This window comes from Pagrus major, chromosome 11 (genome assembly GCF_040436345.1).
Source record: "Pagrus major chromosome 11, Pma_NU_1.0".
NCBI lineage: Eukaryota > Metazoa > Chordata > Actinopteri > Spariformes > Sparidae > Pagrus > Pagrus major.
This window is the reverse complement of record NC_133225.1, coordinates 8,982,298-9,005,209: the sequence shown is the minus strand read 5'-3', so window position 1 is coordinate 9,005,209 and position 22,912 is coordinate 8,982,298. Positions and strand designations below refer to the sequence as shown.

Sequence of the window (22,912 nt, the reverse complement as noted above, 5' to 3'; positions counted from 1 at the left end):
TTCAAGATTACCTCGTCTGTAAACATTCCTGCCTGAGTCGCGTCAGATTGGCAGCTGTGGTTGTCTAACAGTAAAGACAACAACTCCCATGATCCCACGCTACGCTATAATGTCATCAAACTACATCTCTGCATATATCTCTAAATAATCCGTAATAATGAATGAATATAAACTCCCTGAAACAAAAGAAAATAAAAAAGTAGGTCTTTCTTCTTCTTTCTGTGTTCTGTTGTGATTTTGTTCGATGCTACTTAAGTCCCATAAGTTGTTAATTATTAATGTTATGTACTTCATCCTCGAGTGTGAGCCTCTTCCTAATGGATATAAGAGGGCCGGAGAAGAGATTTCATTTCAGTTACCCTCATTCACATGCAAATCACACATCCAGTCACACATACAGCAGAAGCTGCTTTTGTTTCCTCTTTCAGCCACTGAAACTGCTCAAACTTTAGCTTCATCTTCTCATGTGGATATCCGCTGATCAGAGAGCACGGCCTCCTAACTGCACACGCAGCCATCAAACAGTTGAAAAAATAAAACTTATGACATGTTTTAAAGCTTAACTTGGAAATTATACAAATGTATGTAGTGTGTTTTTTACACTCGGCATCTTTCATGAATCAAATGCAAGCACACAATCAGAAATGACCTTGAGACTATGTTAAATCTAAAAGCATTTTTAAAGAGGGGCCCAAGGTCTACCTAGTCTCAGGGTTAGGAGTTGGCCTTAGCGCCAATAAATTACTACTTTGCAACATGAACTGTTAAATTAATTTACATGTTACTACATTTTCGGATTCCTCTGAACTTTGTCTCCCAGGCTCATCTTACATGAAAGGTGAAAACACACAAGAATACACTGAAGTGTTTTATTTTTCAGTTTCCAATAAGATATTTTCAATAGTCTATATGGAGGCAAGACGTTTTCACATCATCTGACCTGCTAATCCACACTCATCCTTGTCCAGGTTGTATGATACACACATTTTAGATTTTCAGCAAAAATATGAATAAACCTCTTTACAAAGATCAGTTGTCGTGATTGCTTTATGAAATACTGAACACAGCAGACAAACCAGCGAACAAAACAAGGAAAACAAGAAGACAATTCTTAGTGTAAGTGTAATATTGAAATAGAAAATATACAGTGTGATTTCTTATGAAGTCTCTTTTTTTTTTTTTACAAGGCAGAAAACACCAGGAGAAATGACATCCACATGAACCTCATATTAACTGACTGCGAGTGGTTTTGTGAGTTTGGAGTCCGGAGGAAATGCCAACGACATGATGAGGTCACTGAAGGTTGGAGTTTTCTAAAGTATATATATACACAGATATACATCTAGGATCAAAACATTATTATGAACATTTAAAAGAAGACAGGACACTAAAATCACGAGCCCATCAGCAGCTCGTCCATCACGAACAGAAACAATCCCGTCTCACTGATAATACAAAGGCTCATCGGCAAACAACTTTACATTTCAGAACTTTTAAATATTGATTACTGACATTGTTTATGCACAGTTTTTACGATCATAAAGTTGATTAAGGCCACGCAGTTGAAGTACACTGTTTGCATATTGTTTTGTAGCTATTCCTTTTAAAAAAAGCAGTTTATGCTGCTCCGTACTGAGGACATGTATGGTGCAAAATTCCCTACGGGTGCAGGAAAATGTCCTTTAGTAAATGTCTGGCATCTGGCTGTATGTCCTGTCCCAGTATCCGCCGCAAAAGAGCCAGTCCTGGGAGCTGGTGTGTGGGTTCTGCCCCTGCTGAAACCACCTGAAAACACAGCAGAGATGCATTAGCATTCAGTTTATGCTCCAATCAAACCAAAATGACACCAGCCAGATGATCAGAACCAACACAAATCAGAGAAAGCGAGGGAGGAAGGTCAGGCATGCTTCAACACAAGGTTGTGGGTAATTTGCATGGAAGTCGTCTCTATTGGTTGTTTATTTGTTAAACATTTAATTTCTTCTATATTAAAGCAAGAAGGGACATGATTTTTTTGGGGGGGATAGGTCTCCTGTGGTGTTTTATTCCAGGAAGTGGAGCCGCCATGCTGGCTGAGAGCAGATTAATCACATTGTCTCCAAACTGATTCTGTCATCAGTGATTCTCACATCTTAAAAAAGACAGCAGGAGGATAAAACGTGTTTGGTCACGAGATCACATCACACCACACGACACGTTTCAGGCACATCATTCAAGCAGCTCTAACCTTGGACCCAGGGCAGGACTCCTTCACATCACAGCGAGGATGTGACAGAAAAACGAGACAGATGAAGATAAAATGGAGATTTTCAGCTTGAGTATTTCAGAACAACAAAGTATGAAACAGTATAGAAAGGAGTGGAGCAAATGCAGCATTAAAGACATAAACTGTATATTTACACACAAAGAAGACCACATTTAATAAACTTAAATTACATCTAACCTAAGATTTGTACCACTCTCATGTCTGCATGGTCAATATGAAGCTACCGACAACTGCTAGTTAGCTTAGCTGAAAATGGGGAAACTGCTAGCTTGACCCTGTTCAAAGGGTACAAATATTTAAATGTCAGCTCCTCTCAAGCTGTCTAATAAACGTATTTATCATTAATATTGATAAATTAATAAATATTATAAAAATAAACCTGACTGCTGGTTAGCTGTTTATCCCTGTCTCCGGTGTTTGAGCAGAGCTAAGCTAACTAGCTGCTAGCCAGCTAGCTTTACATTCAGTACCGAACAATTCCTTATAAAACAGAGATAACATTTAGATACAATGAAAACTGAATATTAAGTAGATAAAAAAATTACAAATCTAGCTAATCTAACAGGACAATCTGAGCAGACAATGTTTAAAACTTTAATAAAGAAATAGGGAAATACACACAGGGTTTTCTTGCTGAGAATGAGATGAGAAAATTTATACCACTCTCATGTCTGCATGGTCAATGCCAGTTAGCTTAGCTACAAATGGGGATGCAGCTAGCTTGACCCTTTTCGGTAAACAAAATCCACCTCTAAAACTTTCTAATTAACTTATTCATATTGATAAATAAGTAAATATAATTAGAAAAAAACCTGACTGCTGGCTAGATGTTTATCCCTGTCTCCAGTGTTTGAGCAGTGCTAAGCTAACCAGTGCTAAGTTGTATTAGCGAGATGGGGCTATCTCACCTCGTCTTCCACTCCTCATCAGATTTGGAGCGGTTTTTGCGAGCAGCTCTCTGTTTCTCCTCAAGCCTTTTCTTCTCCTCGCTGGCGAGGTCTGTTTGAAACATACCATTGTGGAGATTCAGATGCAGTGAGGGGATTTTTTTATTTATTCTCAGTGTCACAACTTTACGAACAATCATTACCGATGTCACCGTTCTCCATGGCTCGTATATCAGGTCTCAGCCTGCAGTCGGTCGGAGGAATGACTCCCTCCATCTCCTCACGCATCTCGTTTAGTTGCATCGCAAAGTTGGTGAAGCTGTACATCTGCAGTTAAACATAACAGAACAGTTCAAACTCAGACTGATTTTGAGACTACGCTCCAATGTTCGCTCATTAGTCGGTCAGACCTGGGCAGAGTTGGCCGGTCTGGGTGCGATCCTCCACAGCAGCTGGCTGCCGGGAATCACCTCCACAGTGTCTGCAGCCGGAGAGGGAACCTCCTCCTGAGCCTCACTGCTCCCCTGAACACCACAAACAGAAATCATGCTACACTGAAGCCATGAAATCAAATTATTCTCACGCTGAATCAATTAAAAACCTCATCAGTTCATACCGCTTTGCTGCCTTTCTTCTCTTCCGCCCCCCTCTTGTCGCTTTTCTTATGTGCCTCGAATCCAGCAGAGTCAACGACGTACAGGCACTCAGTCCACTTCCCGTAGAGAGCGCACAGCTTCTTTTTGCTGCGGGAAAAGTTCGGTCAGTTTCAACTTCAGAGCTTTGAGGGATAAAACGTTCCGGTGCTTCCGCTCGGATGGATAACGAAAGCCCATCAAAACACAGAAAAGGCACTTTCATATGTGGCGACACGCTGGTACATTGTTCAACAGTCAAATTCAGCCAAACAAAACATTCATCAAATTAAACATCGTGCTGAGAGAACAAACAAAAATTCCTACTTCTCCTTTTTCTTCATATCTCATGTTACATGTTCGGTATTGTCTCGTGGTCAGACACTGACTTGTGTCCAGTCATTCACGCTGAGTCATTGGCCCTGTTGTGTCAGTGACGGCTTGTATTATTTGATTCAACCATCTGCTCTGCTTTGTTGTTTTGTCTTCTTCAGTGACATTTAAGGAGTAAAAATAACAAAAGAGTAAGTAAAATCGTTGCATAATTTCATTTCATTCATTCATGTTTCCCCCCCTTGCCCTGTAGAGAGTCTGTGCACGCCTCTGCTTTGTGTTTGTCAGCGTCTCGATGGGGAGCGACCCCCCGTGACTGACAGAAAAAATCAACTTGGTAGATTTTAGAGAACCCTTTCTTGCCGAACTTAACTTTGTATGATTAAATAACTGTGTCCACTATTTCCCATCAGCATTCGAGACAAGAACAGTAAGTAACTTTGACTTTTCTTTCAGTCTTGAACGTACCTTTTATCCAGAATATACCCTTCAACCTTGTGCAGTTCTTTGCCAAAAAGGCCGCACGGTTTGAAATTCAGGTGGCACCTTTCACCAGTTCTGAGTGAAAACAGGAGAAAAACAGCGTATTATCCTCTCACTCACTCTCTGCTGGCTGAGTCATGCAGGACTTCCTCATCTGCTCTGTCCATTTTCCTCCGTGTTGCTCAAACTTCCTCAAAGTATTTGCAACAACTGTGTCGGGCTTCTTCTACTAGATTAATGTCCAAGTATTTGTTGTCCTCTTACTTGTGGTTGATCACCTCCACATTTCCATACTGCTCGATCCACAGCTGGCCCACGATGATGTTGTGGACACAACATGTAGGGTTTGTCCATGTGTAGGCTTCATTGTGCCTGGAGACAAAACGAGGACTTTGGTGTGAACTCTGAAATACCTTGAGTGATATCACACGAGTCAGTGCGGTCGGGTCTGACGACTACAAGCTATGAAAAGAAAATGAAAAGATCTGGCGGTGTGGAGTTAGGAGGAAGTGTGCCGACCAGACGTCTGTAGCCCACTTCTCATTTCTGTTTGAGGCTCGCAGCTCGAGGTTATCATCAGCTGCTAATAGCATGACACACCTGAACCTATGACAGAACTCTCTGTGGCTGCATTCTGGGTAATGTAGGCACCACATTTCAACAAGGAAGAGGAATGTGTGGAATAAAAAGACAATATCTGGTCCTACTGCTTCTCCGTTTTTAAACTGTTGAGAGTCCATACCATATATTACATAAATTACTATATTTTTCTGCTAGAAGTTCTTACTTGGGCAGCTCCAGCGTGATGATGCCTTTTGGGTCCGCTTCCACACTCTTGCCCCAGAACTTGAGCTTGGGGTAGATGGATCCATGAAACACAAAGTCTTTTTCCAGGCCTTCAGCGTGGAAGGCGCTGACTGGAGGGTGGTGGCTCACCTGCTCCGATATGAGCCTGAAGCCCAGATCCTCTCTGGGACGAGCGGGGAGACGGGAAGGCATCAAAGTGGGAACGTTAGAGGATGAACAAAAACACAGCTGGGATAATTTAAAGGAGACATATTATGCTTTTTCATTTGTTTAATAGAGGTTCTTGTGCATGTAGAAAAAGTATTGAAAGTCCGCATCACACTACGTCATCATGTCAGACATTTGCATAATTTATGCCTAGTAGCTAGTTTGTCACGTAGGAATTGATTAGGCACAGCTGCTCTGTTGTCTGTCTGCAGGCGTGTGTGAGCTGACCAATCAGAGCAGACGGAGTATTCTTAAAGAGACAGGAGCTAAAAGAGAGAGCTTCAGACAGAGGGGGAGTACAGAGCTGCAGCACTGGTCAGAAAGAGAAAACTGATGTGTTTTTGAGCACTAAAGCATGTAAAGCTATTCTAATAACCTCAAAAATGAGCATAATATGTCTCCTCTATTTTATTTAGTATATACAGTACATCAGTGTTGAACACATGCTGCATATTCCAGCTTACCTGACCAGTTCATAGGTTTCTCCCAGCAGGGGGTTGAAGGGTTTCCCCGTCCGCTCCCACTGGGAGGCCACAGCCGACACCGCGAACGCAGCCACACACTGCCAACAGCCGATAAACACACACTCCAAATTTTACACACTAAACTCAAAAGATACACTCCGGTTACAATATGGCTGCATTTAAGGCAATTTAAGTCATTTGCAGGATGTTACAATGCCGATTACCTTCATCCTCTCAATGGAGTCTGAGGAGGTGTTGGCCCGGTGGATGAGATAAGTGTGTTCCATGTACTCTGTCAGACGCTGCAAAAAGCTGAGCGGCTCGTTGAAAATCACCGGCATTGTTATCTTGGAGAGCTCCTAAAAAAAAGACATCAAGAGGAAAAGAGGGACCGGGTTTCATTACAGAGAGAAAAAATAAGTCGCACAGGATTCCTTCGAGGGTGAAGCCTCATGTTCATGGTGAGGGTCGACAAGGCCTCTGGGAATATTGGTCTTCAAACATCTTGTAAACATCTAGTCCACTTCGGACAAGAGTCTGCCAAGTGAATAAATGTTAATGTAGTGTTTCCTCTACTGTGAAATGTAATGTTCAAATATAAGATGTATAGGAATTATAGGTTTTCCACATTCCATATGAGGATTATGAGCTGGAGCTCTTTCTAATCTGCATGTACAGAAACGTACACAGTTATACTCCACAAGCTGCTCAGCACATTTCACTTATATTTTCCGTTTTTGGTCTCTACCATCTCCTGATAGAAATATTTGGCTCTTTAGTTGCTAAAGGCTTCATTATGTTCACCTGCTAGTTGCTAACTGTATCTGACTGCTGTTTGGTGCTGAGCAGGTAATATACAGAGGATACTTATTTAGAAATGTGAGCTTTGAGTGTGTACCAAAGCAGAAAAGTTGTAGCCAGAAGGCTAAACAAGGAGCTAAAACTCGTTACAAAGCTCCTTAAAGTCGAGGAAAACTGCAGTTTCAGGTGTAGGTTCAGTCTTACATGTGACCCCTTATATCAGCGATTAGACACACTTATTTGGTCATAAACCAAAGTAGTAGACAGTTTGCAACTTTGACTTGACATTAGGTCTGGATATAAAATCACTTAAAGGGTCATGCCACCAATTTTACACATTAAACACCTGTAAACACACTTTAATGTGTAAAATTAGTGGCGTTACCCTTTAATCACCAATGTTGGGGGATATCCTGAGGGGGACAGGGATGTCTGAACCAAATTTCATGGCAATTTATTTGAAAGCTGATGAAACGAAATATGAACATCATCTATTCTCACCATTCCAATGCAGTTCCTCAGGATGCTCCAGATACTGAAGTCATTTCTTGAAAACATTGGTGCAGGTAAGCTGGATCTGAAATAACACCGACAAAACCACACACACATTAACACACAGTTGTTTACTTCTATAAGACGTGTATAATGCATCGACTTTGTCTCCCGGCTCTAAAAAAAAGACACTTTTCATTAGAGTTAATGTATCAGACATATAATAGCTGCAGGCATCATATCTTATTCAAGTGAATATTGTCAACAAAAGCCTGTAATGTATTGTGTGACAAACTGGAACAAAGCCCAGAGAGACAATCAACACCGGTATCAAAGGTGGTCAGCAGCCCTAGAATCATCCATTAGCGGCACTTACAGAAATACTTTGTGATCTAACAGCGAAGCAGCCGGGTCAAACCGTCTTACTTCAGATAAACAGGTCTGTGTTTGGATAATATATTTAAAATAGCAGAAAACAGCATATGCGAGGGGTTGATATGATAATGATTGAATTAAAAAAACATGCAAATAGTCTGAACTGCACCCCAAAGCTGCCTGGAGGGATAAGCCAGCATGGGATAATAGTGCAGGCTGATTATTGCATTGCACTGTGACCTTATCAATATTTAACAGCTGAGTTCTTTCAATACAACTCTTTCTTTTCTTTTACCTGAGCGGGCCTGACTCTAAATTATTCACACTATGAAGTGGAAAGACCTGAGGGAGGACATGAAAATACAAAAACAAAGATCATTGAGAAAACAGACCGAGCAGGTCGGGGGAACAGACACAGCCTGACACCAATATCTGGGTTACGTTACAGCGAGAAAGAAACTGCAACAGTAACGGTGTGATACGAGGAGATGAGCCTTTTGTCGAGTTTGTGTACTCGTGATGAGGAGCGGATAAAAGCACGGGTGGGGGGGGGGTCAGCGGTCCATTTAGAAAAAGCACCGCTGCTGCTGACCTGTGCTTTGTGATCCCGTTGGGTTGAGCCCCGTCCTTGTCTCCATGGTGATCCTCCTGCAACATGCTGGTGGGGCTGCTGCAAGGGCTGCTTAACATGACAGAGCCTTCGTCCTCCTCCTCGTCCTCGTCAAAGGAACGGCTGGCCACCGTCTCGAAGCCACTCAGGGAGAGCTCAGAGTCCGATTCTGTCGGGGGGGCGGACACATGGAGATAACTCAGAGTGATTCACTACGTTTCTGGTCAATGTTCAAACTGATAGTAGAAGAAAACGACTGTATTTCAGTATTCAGTATGTTGTCATGTGATAAATAATATATATCAGGATATATCAGTACCGGTGATACATGACAAGAAATTTTAGACCAGGGATGCTTGAATGTTTTGAGATGATGTAAAATGTATCTTGGTCTGTATTCTTAAAAAAATTTAAAAATAAATCTGTAGGGACGCTTTATAACACTTATATAATAATATAATAATAATGTGTTACAAAGTGCTTCACAATAAACACAAAAACACAATGATAATGGTAATAAAAGAGAAATAAAAATAAGAAGAATGGATGATCAAAACCATCATAACACCAAAACAAAAAGTTTAAAAAGCAAAGGGTACATTCAAATAGAGCCATGCAAGAGTGCAAGTGCAATGTCAAGCATGAAGTACAGTGTAATTAAATGTTAAAAGTATGTCTTTAAAAGTGATTTAAAAGAGGAAACTGATGTCGCCTCAGGCAGCAAAATAATCATTCAATGTTAACTAACAAAGAAGTGCTTGATAAACCGTCTAGCTATTGTAAAAGTGTATAAACATCACCTGCTACTTAACAAAGGCTATCCAAATGATTATAAATGAACTACACAGTATCTATTAATCATTTACAAAGTGTTATATACATCAGGTGCAACTTAACAATAAACACTTGCTTCATAAATAGTTTATAAAGTATTTCATCGTTTCATTTTTTCTCAGTCCTACTTTAAAAGTATTCAATTTAATTTGTAGTGGACTAGAAAAAAAATCAATAAAATATTATTCACAAAAAAATATATTCACAATCGTACTCTGCAAGAATGAACGCACATCTCCAGTGCAGATCTACATAAACTAGCATTTTACTTATATTCAGCCTTGATATATCCATGCCAACACTCCAAATAAGTCGTGAAGACACTAAAATCAAAGTCAAATTTTCTGTCCTGTATCCGAGCGTCATCAAATGTTACTCCACCATGCAGGTAATCCACACCAAACACACTTATTCACGTGAAAAGCCTTCAAGTTATTTCAGCACAACCAGACGACACTCGTCGCTTACGTCACGCTTGATGAGCGGCAAAACATACCGAAGACATTCACCGGCGGGTAAAAGTATTCCAGTGTCCTACGGGTGAATGACAGAGCGGCCGGTGTGAGCGAGGAGCTTGTCACAGAATCTCCTGCGTCTCCCGAGCGCGTGTGATCACTTGTCAACTCACCAGACACGGCGTCGTGGAACTCATCCTCGCTGAGGGCGCTGCGCGGCGAAGATCCCTTGACGACAGATTGCTCAAGTTCGTGGTGCTCCGTGGCGAGAGTCTGCAGCGCTTCCGAGAGGATCTTATTCTTCTCTACTTCCTGCTCCAATTTCACACTGCGCACCTGAGCTCAGCCACACACAAACAAACACACACAAACACACACACACAGTTAGAGACTATTCACTCTTGGAAAACACAAACCAACATACATTTTCTCAAATAAGTGTTTCCATAGCTACTGACAATTTATTCCCCCTCATCACAAAGAGAAGTCAAATGTGCGTGACTACGGGACCGGCTGTGATGGCAGAGGGTCGGCAAATAAACAGCCTGTTGACTGACTGATCCACCCCTCTGCGCCATCCTCTCATTATCAGACCCACGGATAGAGAGAGACGGGGATGGAGCTGACAGGGACGAGCTGTGTTTGTCTGTAATGGAGGACAGCTGCCTCACTGCCGCCTCCTCAGATGGCCTGCTGGAGAGAACATGACTCCCGTGGACGAGAGGGGATCAAATGACGGGTAGTGGACTCGGATACAAGCCATCACGGAGGAGCTGCCTCTAACACGAGACGTCGGTGTTGATATTATGAAAGTCGCTCATTTATCAGCCGAAACGTTTCCCTTGTTATTTCTACTGATAGTCTGAGACCACACAAGAGGTAGTGTTTGACTTTGGACTGTCAGAGAAACATCGACACGATGGTAACCAGGACCAGAGCAGGAGAGGTGAAGCTGGTATAAGTGCTGTATAATAACAGACTACAGACACTCCATCACTTTAAAGAGGAAATTCCCGCTGCTTGACCCCCGACACAGTCAGTGCAGAGCAGCGATGCAGGAGCTGGAAGTGAGTCAGTATCTTTCCCCTCTGCAGCTTCATTCAGAGCGTAAAGCATAATGTGCATACAGTGCACGTTTGAGTTATTCCTATTGAGGCCCGGGCCTATTCATGGTTGGAGCTCTGAGATCCTGCGCAGCCTTTTATCGCGCGCTCTGCCTCTGCAGATCGCAGTTCAAAAGGCTGCACAGCTGAGCGATCGAGGCCCTGCACAGGTGTGAGCCCTGAAAGCTGAAAGCACTGGACTGGCTGTTAGACTCAGAACATTCAAATGGGTTTTGGCAGCTGCTGGGCACACGAGCAGCGGCGGCTCCCTTCTGTAGTTCCCAGAGAAATCTGAGAGAAAAGTTGTGTTTGGTTTTTAGTAACTCTTTGGTATTTGAGAACTTGTTCGGCCACGTTAGCTGCAGATTCTTTGTTTTAGCTGCGGAAAACGACAGTCGTCAGAATGGCATGTATAAATAATGTGTGCGTTATCTTTCTATCTACATATTCAACAACTCAATCACTGCACTCAAACACTGCCGTGCATCAAAAGCAGCAGCGCTGCTACTATATATCAGTTTCAACAATGAGCAGCCAGCAGTGATGACTGATGACAGAGAGTTGCTTTCACGGCCTTAGACTCTTGTGCTTGCTTTGCCATTTTTTGCATCAATATGAGGCGATATCTTAATTTATCAGGCAGGGCACAAAATAAGCACCAACCGCCATCCAAACATCGTTAAGATATGCAGGTGGCTGGTAGATTTTCTTCACCAATAGCCAGAAAAATAATGTTAATCTAACATGGCTGGTAAAATTCATTCATTTCACATTCATTAGCATTTGGTTGGAGGGCAAAAATCAGCTGAATTAGCCCAAAACAGCAATTCTTGTCCGGTTGTTTAACCCATAAACACTCAATTGAGAAAATGTACCGTATCACAACAACATCGTTATCATAATGGTGAACGCTGGTGGACTCCGGGGGGTGATCGCCCCTCTTGAATGCCCTTTCAGTGGACAAAACATGATGAAGTGCCCTCTCTACACTTCAACTTCCTCCCCGCTGGTGCCCCTTTTAATCTTATTAACATCCTGAGTCCGCCACTGATGGTAAAAGTGAATCCTGTGAATGAGGATTTTATGCATACTGTCTTTCCTTTTTGAGCACTGTTTGTCTGCTGCTGTGTCTGACAGCGACTTAACCACAGTGCTGCTGGGCTTGAGGTCAGTGTAGTGAAGTAACCTGTGGCTTACCTCCGTGTTTACAGCATCGGACTAACGCTATTTCACTACGAAGTGAAGTTCAGAATCCATCTCTGAACGAGCTTTGAGTTTACGAGCCACTCAGAACTTTTCACACAAGAACAAGAAGTGTGAAAAGTTCCCTCCTGCAACTAAAATCCAGAAGCGGAGATGCAGAGATGGTGTTTAGTCGAGTGCTATATACATTATGGTTTTCATTATTACAGACTTTACGTATAGGCTTTGACAGTTGTTATGAGCTATAAGCGGTGCATCTATTTTCCTTCCTGGAAGGACGTAATCGGTTCACCGAATCCTTCCATTATAATCAAATCCATTGAATCACACACAAAGAAAACCCATCTGACAGCTTATAATCACCGCACGCCACCGAGCTGCTTTCAGAAGATGGTGTGAATTGTGCCGCCACTTTCTCATGAAACACTTTTTGTTTTTACATGTTATTGTTAAAAAAAACCCATGAGTACATACCTGAGGGTCACATGCTGTTGATTACAGTATTTCTAGTCTGCTGTTTTCTCAGATCACAAAGAAATATATTTTCTTTCTCAGCCCTCACTTGAAAAAAACATCTGTCTGTCAGAATGATCGCAGATATAAGAACAAACCTTTGAGTTGAGTCATTTGAGGGAACTTACACAATAATCTGTGTTCTGCTAACGGCTGCGGACTGTAAAATGCTGATAATCGATGGTGTGATAGATTAAAACTTGACTAACGGCTGCTAACAGGCATTCGAACAAGATCCAGGGGAAGCCGACACTCACCCCTTCCTGTCTGGAGAAGAAGCTGAGACAGACACTGAGACTGGAACTGGTCTCACTGGACAACTCGTGGATTTCTTGCATCTTCTGCAGAACCTCAGACGGAAACCCTGAGGGGGAAGAAACACATCGATGAAGGACCACTCGCACAAAGTAATGACCGGGATGAAAAAGTCAAACAAGCTGCTGAAAAAACACAAATAAATAAATTATTTCTCATGCATAGGCACAGCAAACCTCTAATGACAGAGACAGATGGTGCAGAGTCTTAATTATTAGGATTTCAGGCATCGTTCCTTCAGTATTATGTATTAAATCTGCTTGATGATGCTTGTAATTTTAATTATACAGTACAGTTCTCATTTCCACTCTTGAATGGTTCATAACTGTGAGGCTTCTCCTCTAAGTGCGTTAGAAAATATGTAAAAAACTAAAATACTGAATTGAGATGAAAACATAAGTTTTACTTTCTGCCAGCCCGTCAGTTTTCAGCATGGCCAAGAAAGCCGCCACCTCCTCTTCTAGTTTCTTGTGGCTGGCCTCGGCTGCCTGGAGAGAGGAGAGGAGATGGCATGTAAACAACAGCAGCGCCGGGTGGGAGGACCGGGGGCTTTCTAGTGCAGGGTAAACACTCCTGATCATTACGCTGACGTGCTAATTATGGATTGTCTTGTTTACAGCCACCTGTAGCGAGTCTGTGAGCTGCCCGAGCGACATCACTTCCTCTTCCTCCTCCTCTTCGCTGCCCTGCTCTTGGGAGCAGTAGTGTGTGCTGAAAGCCGAGTGCTCCTCCAGAGCGTCCAGCCAGGCCTGGAAGACAGGAACGGATTTTTCTCAGATTGGTCATGAAAGTCAAACACTGATTTATTTAACACAGCATGCCCCGGGAATTATAAGCCTCTATCTCTGATCTGAGAGGTTCAAAGTCTCGACGTCCTAGATAGCAAAACTTGTAACAGGATAGGATGAACCTTTATTAATCCCCCGGAGGGTAAATTTAATTAACAGGTAATATAAAAAACATTATATCTGGAGCTTGGACTGAGTCTGACTCAAGTCTCACGTCTTGAAGTCAGGTCTCAGGTCTCTGACTCGCGAGTCAAAAAGGACTGTTTTGTAGTTATGGATTGAGAATGGTGTATTTAGTGCCCAGTTGCACATAAAGTATGTGTCAAATAGTTCAATGAGAACAATTTAAACCAAAGATGCTACTGTGCAAAAAGCCCCGTGATGAGCTCCTGGTTTTGATCTTAGCACATCTCTGATAGGTTCTCATTAAAGTCAGGAGCTCTCCTGATCCTGAATGTGACTACGCTGCCTCGTCATTAGTGCTTCAGCTCTTCAGCAGAAAGTACAATGATTAGGCAGCATGGTGCGTAAGGGATCTGAAACTGCTCTACAGAGAGAAAAAAAACAAGGATTACTTGAAGTCGAACTTAATCAGGCGCAGGCTTGTGTCATGTTAGAAACAGAACCTTAAGTCAGTCCACAGCCCTCATAGGAAAACTGTAATTAACTCAATGAAGGTTTAACTTCAGTTTTAATACTGGAGGTTGAGCGCACTCTGAGGATTATGAAGCGTAGTGTCCCAAGATCTGTTAACAAGATGCATGCGCCACTATGCATAAATGACAGGCATCACCACTAAGCTGCAGGACCGCTTACACAAAACATTTTACAACTAAAAAAGCCGCCCCCTTCAACCATCTTGTTTAAAACTTAATTTATTTATGATAATAAATAAAATCGACAAATGAAAACATATTAACAAGAATCTCAAATATTTGAGAAAGACTCAAATGAGCTCTACTGACGATAAAAGCAGGAATCAAAGAAGCACACAATAAATGCTATTGGTAATAAGTCAGGATCGTTTGCACGGCTGCAGGCAGGAAGATAAGTGATATGCTGATATGAAGAGGAGAATTTACTGAGCCACTCGCTTGCACACATAGACTAATTAATTTGATAATCAAAGGATAATTTCTCTCTGAATTTATTCTGGTGCCAGCTGTCACAACTGAAAGCGGCTTTAGGTTACAAAAACGTTGCAGGCATCCAACGTTAATCATTCCTGACAGTTTGGCAGAGCCTCAAAAGGCAAAATCTCAACAAACATTACTGCTTTTTCACAATATTAGTGGGACAACAAGTCCAGTCTCCTCAGCTTTTTGCCTTCAGGCCTCTAAGTTGATTCCCACAGCAGATGAGTCAAAGTCTGACAGAGGATAATGGTATTGTTGAAACAGGTGGAGAGTTTAATTCCTTGTTTAACAGAATGTATTAAAGGACCAGTGCGTAGGATTTAGAGGCACCTAGCAGTACGGTGGCAGATTGCAACCCCTCGCCTCACCCTCAAAAGGCCCTCTGAAGAGTCAGCATCTGGTCTTTAGCCTCTCTCGCAGAGGCAGCGTGGTAAAGAGGTGGAGCCTGATTGGTTCTCCTGCGTTCATTTGATCACTGATTGGTGCTTCACAGGTGGAAACTGACTAACTCGGACTTTTTTTTTTTCCAATTTCTTTCAATTTTTAGCGCCATTAAAAAACAGAAAAGTAGAAATATAGCAACAGAAAAATTTAACGAATTTGTCGAACAAGGCCAGGAGATAATGTGATCTAACAAACATACTTTTCTCGCTGCCTCCGGGTCGTTTTTAGGCGATACTTTGAAGTGATGCACGCTGTCGTCGAAGCACTTGAGGGTAAAAAAGCAGCTATCTTTGGCTCGAATCTGGAAATGAGAACATAGAAAAACAAGTTATGCTAACGCAACACACACATTAAAAATCACTGTAGTTCATCAATGTTGACTTACCAAACAATGAGCGCCTGTGAGGGACTTACAGCCTTGTCTCCTGACGTTGGCAGCTGCATCTGACCTTCATACGAGACAGACGGAGGTTATATTTTATTGAGGTCTTTTCTTTCCCGGGCTGGAATCTTTGTCCAGCGGATGTCACATTTTTCAATCGAGGTATTGAAGACACAGTCCCGTTATATTCTGACTCATCCGTCACTTCCTACACTTTTCTAATCAAAAGTACACAGGACTTCAATTTATCTGCTGCTGAGATATTTTCAGATGTCTGATTCAAGGAGCACAGTCAAGCTGAAAGATGGCACCTACTGTTTTGGGTACCAGGATAAAACCCCGTCTTGGAGGACGACCCAGTAGGAGCGCCAGCCAAAGAATCTTGAACTCTGCAGGATGACACGAAGAAAACAATCGCAGGTCTGATTTTCAGTGATTTCTTTTGTTTATTGTTCAGACTGCTATGACTTTAGTGGCGGCAGAGTGGGAGAGAGAGCAGCACCTTGAGAAATTGGAAAAACATCCACTCGCACTGCATATAAGAACACATCTCAACTGCTGAAGACACAAAAGCTGAAACACACACACACACATGAGCGAAGCTGTGTGGGTCTTTTGTCTAACTGATTATCTCAGCAGGTAGTGGGAATGAAGTCATTTTTTTTTAGGGTTTCCCAGTATAATTTGGAAGCTGGAATAATTGCCAGGTTTTGACATTTAAATCGCTCTCAAATCAGCATCCAGGCAGTAATTACAGCTGGGACTGTATTCTGCCGGGGATTCATAAACATTTGGTTTGCCAGTGAGTTTGACAACATCGGGACAAGAGAGCTCTGTGGTGCAGACAGACGCACTAACAGACAGCACTTGCTCACAGGATTAGTTGTTGTTTTTTGTATCCTTAAAGCTGCTATAATCAATATTCTTTTTTTAATAATGGATCATGTGTTTATTTATAAATGTTAGGGGTCGCTACGAGTCATAAACCCAAAGAGAATTACCACCTAAGCCTGCTGTTCCCCTCAGTTCTGTGGAGCATTTTAGCGTCTTTCAGCCAATTATTTTTGTTTTCTGTATTGAAACTTTGCTCTTTTTGGCAGCAGCAGGCTGTATTCTCATACTAGTGGGTGTCGCCTTCTGTAGCTTTTAGACTGCAGGGACCTCCTGATGTCTGAACATCAGCACACGAGCTGAAGCCCAGAAGGACATGAATCACTTTCCTCTCGGTCTGTGACAGTGATTAAAGCCGCCGACGGCTACACACTCTCTCTCTCCACCTGGATAATACCTGTCACTGCTAAAGGACTCAGTGATTAAAATCTGTCTGGCCCTAACAGAACATTTCCTCTCCTCTCCTTCAGACCGCCGCTGCATCACCTCGTCGTGTTGTGTGTTGTGACAAACAGCGTCGCTGCTGCTGAGAAATCACACTTGAGCCATCATGAATATTAACTCCCTGTCGGTGGCGGAGGAGGAAGTACATCCTATCAACAGGGTATTATTTGAACTAGATCTTGGTGATAGTGTAGTTATTTTCTGTTATGTCCCTGCTGATGATAAAGCACACATTTACCCCAAATTACTAAGCATCAGAGGTATTGATATTTCTGGATTGATCCGCACACCACCAGCTAGTACGATTAGCAACTTTCTACTGAGCGTAGTGAGTCATTTAGCTGCTAAAGAGCCAGATATCCCGACTTTTTCCCCGATATTGGACTTACATACATGAGGTGGACACAAACACCACTCCAAATTAATGCTAATGTTGCTGTTTTTATGCTGGATATGCTTTATAAAAAAGCAACTGCTCGCTAACACTTTAGCCACGACCACTAAAAGGCGATGATCAGTCAATGTCACAATTGTTTATTTCCTACTGCACAAAGTGGTCAAAAAGGATTAAGTTGACGTTTAGCAACAACAATAGCATTAACTACTGTCATTGCTAGCTTAGCCTCATATAGCCAGACCGTTCTCCACAGCGCATGCATTTGCATTTCTTTGTAACCAATCACAATCGTCTTGAGCCACATGGTGGCAGGAGAAGCACAGGTGGGATTAATAACATTAATTATGCCTGCATTTATTAAGGTTATTAGTAACCCTGAAGTTTCAATGCGTGCTGTGAAACAATACCGTCTACTGTCACGGCAAATGTCGTTTGTATGGATTCTTCTTTCACTTTATGTTAATGTGCGTGCAGTCGCTCGGTCGAAGCCTGTCGTATCTTACAATGCTGATATGACATCCTCATTGTGCCGCCTGTGAGTCACGGTGCAGGTCACTGGCTCATCATTGTCCCGGTGTTTATCGAAGCAGTAAACTAATCAATGTCCAAATCCAATCCAGTGTGTAGTTATTCATTCCCCGCTGAACAAGGTTTCAGATCCATTTCAGCTCTTTCTTTTCAATGACAAAGACTGATTTTCACAGTTATTTTTCAGATTTAAAAGCCTCATTTCTTGTCTTTTTGGCACACACGCCTGTGATAGTCAGAGATTTATCCTCATTTTTTTTCCCTCTGTAATGGAAAGGTTTCTCTCAGCCGCCATAGATAATAACTACCAGACTTTACCTTAAACAGAAGTCCCTCGTACTTCTTGACATGGCGGGTCATACCCTAAAAGGAACACAGATGAGAAACATGAAGAAAGTAAAACACAAATCAAAGTAACTTAGGGAGGCCGACTGAGCACTCACTCGATGAGCGTTGCCTTCAAGGACCTGCTTTATTGCTGCATCACTCGCGAGGTCAAACACCGTCTGGCCTGTGAGTTACGGGCACACGAGACAAGACAGGTTTTAGTACAAAATATTGTAAAGACAAAAATTCTTACTGAGATTTTTCATCACAGAAGAAGAATCAGAAAGAAGTGAATCAGAGTCATTCATGACTGCCAGCTCTGGCTTTTACCATTCTTGTTTTTGATGTCGGGGCTGGCTCCGCTCCTGAGCAGCTTCAGGGCACACTGCTTCTGGCCTCGATAGGCTGCAGAGTGCAGCGGAGTGTTTCCCAGCAGATCTGTGCAGTTGATGTCTGGAGGCTTTTTCCTGCTGAGCTGCAGCAAAATGCAGAGGAAAAAGACAGATGGCTTGTTTGGTCCCAAATGCAGGTCTTTAATATTCTGCTAATAACAGAAGCATGACTCTTTGATTTCTCACTTCTAACTGCAGCGTGCATTTTGTAGTTTTGAAGAGTCTTTTGGCACATAGTGCAATTTTTTTCCCGATGAGGTTTTTCAAGGACAACTGGGATTTAAAGGGCGTAGTCGGCTGTAAGCTTGTCTTGACTTGTGAATGTGAGAGGATATTTGAAAGAGTAACTGTCAACTCATGCACCAAAAACACTTGCCATGCCTGTAGTTTTACGATGCTAACATGCTCACAGGGATAATGCTAACATGCTGATGTTTAGCAGGTATACTCTTTACCACTGTGTCCTGATTGGGAAAAAGGGAAAAACACTTAATTTCTTCCACACCACTGTAACTACCAAACTTTTTAAAGGAAGTTATTATCAACTTTGACTGCCGATTCTATACATTCAGTTGAGTTGTCCTTCCCCATTCATTTAGATAGGAGCCTGGTCTGCCGCTGGGGCCTTGCCAACATGACAGTTATGTGGCAAAACCTGCCTGAAAGGAATCTGATCAGATATCAACATCACTAACCAGCTGAGTTAGAGTTGAAAGGTTTCCTTCTCGTGCAGCTTCCAGAAGTTCCTCCTCCAGTTTCCTCTCCTCTGTTCTCTCGGCCGCTGGTATCAGTAGATGTATGAGATTAACAAGAAGACACATCAGATGTTTTTTTAGAGTCTATATATAATTTAAACGAATTGTACAAATGAGTATTAAAACATTAAACAGAGATTGTTTCCATGAAATCTCTTAGATGACGATGCGTCTCTCTCACCTTCCAACATGCTTCTGATCTCTGGGTTTTGAGTGACATCTTTGGGAATCTGTGCTGTCCCATTGATGACAGTAGCACATGCATCATAGTGCAGCAGCAGCATGACAACCTCCTGATCAATACGTGATTGATTGATTGATTGATTGATTGATTGAATGGATGAATAAATGCATGCACAAAGCCATACTATCACCAAAGACAGAGTAAGAGTAGAGAAAAACTTAAAATCTGAGAAATAAATGAGATATCCAGGTACCTTTCTTCCCGTGAAGGCGGCTTTGTGCAGCGGTGTGTCTCCGATATTATTGGGCAGGTTGACGTCGGCCCCGGCCTGAAGGGTGTAAAAACACAGACGCATCAGCTATATGCAGTTATTCAAACACTAAAGCAAACATCTTTCAAATTTTAAATAGCTTTTTTTACCTTCAACAATTCCTCCACTACATCTTTGTGTCCAAAGTAACAGGCCAAGTGAAGCGGCGTCCATCCCAGGTTGGACTTCTTCTTCCCTGAGAAAACAGTCCTGTGTTACACCATACACTACGACAGATACCATCCCCATGTGTTCCTCACTGTGTGTACCTTTGCAGTTTATGTTGATCTGCGTCTCCTCCCTTATCTTGGACATGAGGAGCCTCTGAATCCCTGGCAGATCTCCATTCCTGGCATATTGCAGGAACTGCTCCTCTGGATCCAGCTCCTCCATGGACCCCTGCAGGGGAATTGCAGGGGAGAAATTGGTTAAATGCATAAAAAAGATGCTTTTTATTATTTGATTCTTTCCTGTGAGTCAACTGTAATTAAAGAGAAGCTTTCAGAAGCACACGTGCACCCAGTCTCTGAAAAGAAATCCGCTATAAAGCTATAGGGGGTCGATGCTTATTACTAATCACTTAGAGCTTTCAGTGAAAGGGCATGAAAGCTGGTGAGCCTAAAGGTTTTTCAGTGGCAGCACACTGGTTTTTATCAAGAGGCAACATTTACAAGTAAAACACTTACAAAAATGCATGAATATACAGTATTTGTATATATACTGCCGTCAAAATAAAAAAGCTGGATTAGCCAAAGTACGGTCATGTTCTTTTTCAAGAATATAAGCATGTCTACGTTTTCTGGTAGCAGTTGAGACATTTGGGCACTATCTCGTTTTAATATCGTATAACTGAAAGGGCAAAAAGAGACAAAGTGCCTCTGAGCAACAGTTACATAACAATATAAGAAATGACAAGTCATTGGTAAAAGAAATTAGAAGCTTATTTAAAATGTGTGCAGATTTAAAGAGGAACAGGTTCCTGTTTCAGTGTCAAAGCACAATAATATCTTTAAGACGCATGTTGATTTGTTCCTAAAACTTAAAAATATCAAATGAAGGTGACTTCACTAATATTTTATATATAAAATATCGCAAATATAGAGTGTTTGGGGGAAAAGACGTTACTTTGTTTTTGAAGGTATTTGGTCATAAACTTGAGCATTTTTTCTACCTGACGATGTACCAACATTTATGGCAATTTATTTGGTAGAGGACGAGAGGATCAGTGGATCACCAACATCAGTAGGATTCATCCCCTGGGGACCATGAATGACTGAGGCAATCATTTGAACACCTGTTAAAATTTTTCAGTCTGGACTGAAGTTTTGATCTACAGCAGCTTGGATAAAAAAAATAAAAAATCCTAACAAATGCATCAGTATAGGCCGAGATATCACAAGATTTTATGGGTCAATCTCCAGAAACATTGAATCCTACATTTCCCATAATGCACCTACACAGTATCTTTTAATAGACCCTCCCTACCTGGTAAACAACGGCCACCTTGTAAAACAGGATTTGAGCTAAAAAAAAGATCAAAATCTCGAGCAGAAATAACCCTGATGACATCACCGTGAAAACATCAGGGTTATTACTTCAAGGATTTATTTTTAGTTGCTGTGTAAAACCAGCGTAGTGCACCTTTAAAATGACTTCTGAGTTCAGCCTGGACGAGCTGCCAGTTCAATTAACAAATGCCATAAATATAGTATTGTGTATTTCTTTTAAAGGCTGGTGATCTTTGAGAAACCCAGAAGGTTGTTTGACAACCGTGTGACGAAAGAGTCACAAGAGTCTGTTTGCATCAGAGGAAAAAGCAACCGTCCATCTAAACTGTTACAAGAAGTGGCAGTCAGTCACCAGACCAGCTTTACAGGAAGGAAGCGAGTCCTATCTTTCCCCTTTCATACAGCACACAAGTCCACATGACGCTCTGTATCTGCGTTCAAAATGCTGGCGCGTGACGACAGGGAGAGAATACTTGAAGCAATGTTGTGGCATGTCACAAGGCTGTGAGGAAGATTAATAAACGCCGCTGAGGAGAGATGACAAATCAGACAGCACTGACAACAAAGCCTCAGCTGGCACCAAAAACAGGTTTACCTGGGAGTGAGCGGCATGTGACACTAACGGTTACTCAGCCTGCCTGTCTACTGTCGGCTTCAAGCTGTGGGAAACACCTTCAAGACTCTCTATAGACTGTAACTATATGGTGTTGCAGTAAGATCACTTGCAGTGCAGTCGGCTATTTTGATGTTAATGTGCCAGTTTGAGTTGTTGGCAGTCACACACAGAGGCAGTGCCCCTCTGAACCGCACATATTGTGTTCATTTTTATTAAACTGAGGTCCAAAAGGCATCAAATGATCAATCATTTCCCCTCCCATCATCTCATGACCCCTCAGATGTGATCTTGTGACCCTTTGGAGGGGGTGTGACCCACGGTCTGGCAACCAAACAATAACAATGGTATTTTATCTCAGAATGAGTATTGTTACTTCTGATATTTTGATTACATGTAACTTCTGCAGGCCTACTCTTCACTGGAGTTACATTTTAAACGCGGGACTTTAACTTTTAATGGAGTATTTTATACATTAATGTAATAGCTATTTGACTAAAGGATCATATTAGTTAGCTTTTAGCAACATTTGCATTTCCACATTCTGACTTAACAATACATTTAGTGTGCAAAGTGTCAGCACTTGACATGATGTTTCGATCATATAACTCGTCGGACACTTACTGCTCGAACTGGTCCGGTTCTGTGAAGTCGGATCCAGCTGTTCTTGTCTCACGCGGGCCCTCTGTGGGGCTGCATGTGATGTTTTAAGCCCCTCTGAGCCGAGCTGCTGCTGCCCTACTGCAGCACACGCATCACCCGACACATCGCACCGTCACGCACACACCGCACACTCCGCATTTATCGTCTACAACTGTCGTTAGCTGAGTGATGGCGAAATATAGCTGTCTCGGTCTCACCCTCTCTGTCTCTCTCTCTCACACACACACATACTCTGTTTTCTGTTTACACTGAGATCAGCTGATCAGAGCGGAACTCGCCCTGGCATAGCGTTTCACGCCTTTCAAAATAAAAGTCCACACCGTTATTTCAAACAGAGAATAAAACCAAGCCGGGTGACGTAGAAGTCGCG

General features: G+C 42.2%; 1 protein-coding gene across 3 annotated transcripts; it reads right to left on the bottom strand.

Annotated features, from left to right (window-relative positions):
- Positions 1–855: 855 nt before the first annotated feature.
- Positions 856–22,794, bottom strand: osbpl1a (oxysterol binding protein-like 1A). Of its 3 annotated transcripts, XM_073476636.1 has the most exons (29): positions 22,504–22,591; positions 20,028–20,157; positions 19,869–19,954; positions 19,702–19,776; positions 19,446–19,557; positions 19,205–19,290; positions 18,448–18,592; positions 18,234–18,301; positions 18,109–18,153; positions 15,846–15,919; positions 15,534–15,597; positions 15,348–15,449; positions 13,404–13,529; positions 13,187–13,268; positions 12,723–12,829; positions 9,820–9,982; positions 8,340–8,526; positions 7,382–7,457; positions 6,304–6,438; positions 6,080–6,177; positions 5,389–5,571; positions 4,866–4,973; positions 4,587–4,676; positions 3,770–3,896; positions 3,564–3,677; positions 3,357–3,480; positions 3,175–3,265; positions 2,228–2,248; positions 1,585–1,785 (listed from the first exon to the last, which is right to left on the bottom strand). In XM_073476636.1, the coding sequence occupies exons 2-29, from the start codon at positions 20,149–20,151 to the stop codon at positions 1,683–1,685; spliced, it is 2,916 nt and encodes a 971-aa protein (XP_073332737.1). In that variant the 5' UTR covers positions 20,152–20,157; positions 22,504–22,591; the 3' UTR covers positions 1,585–1,682. The 3 variants fall into 3 exon arrangements, with proteins under 3 accessions (XP_073332738.1, XP_073332737.1, XP_073332739.1); XM_073476637.1 differs by lacking the exon at positions 2,228–2,248 and having other exon boundaries at positions 856–1,785; positions 22,504–22,794; XM_073476638.1 differs by lacking the exons at positions 19,869–19,954; positions 20,028–20,157; positions 22,504–22,591 and having other exon boundaries at positions 19,446–19,499; positions 19,702–19,778.
- Positions 22,795–22,912: the final 118 nt, after the last annotated feature.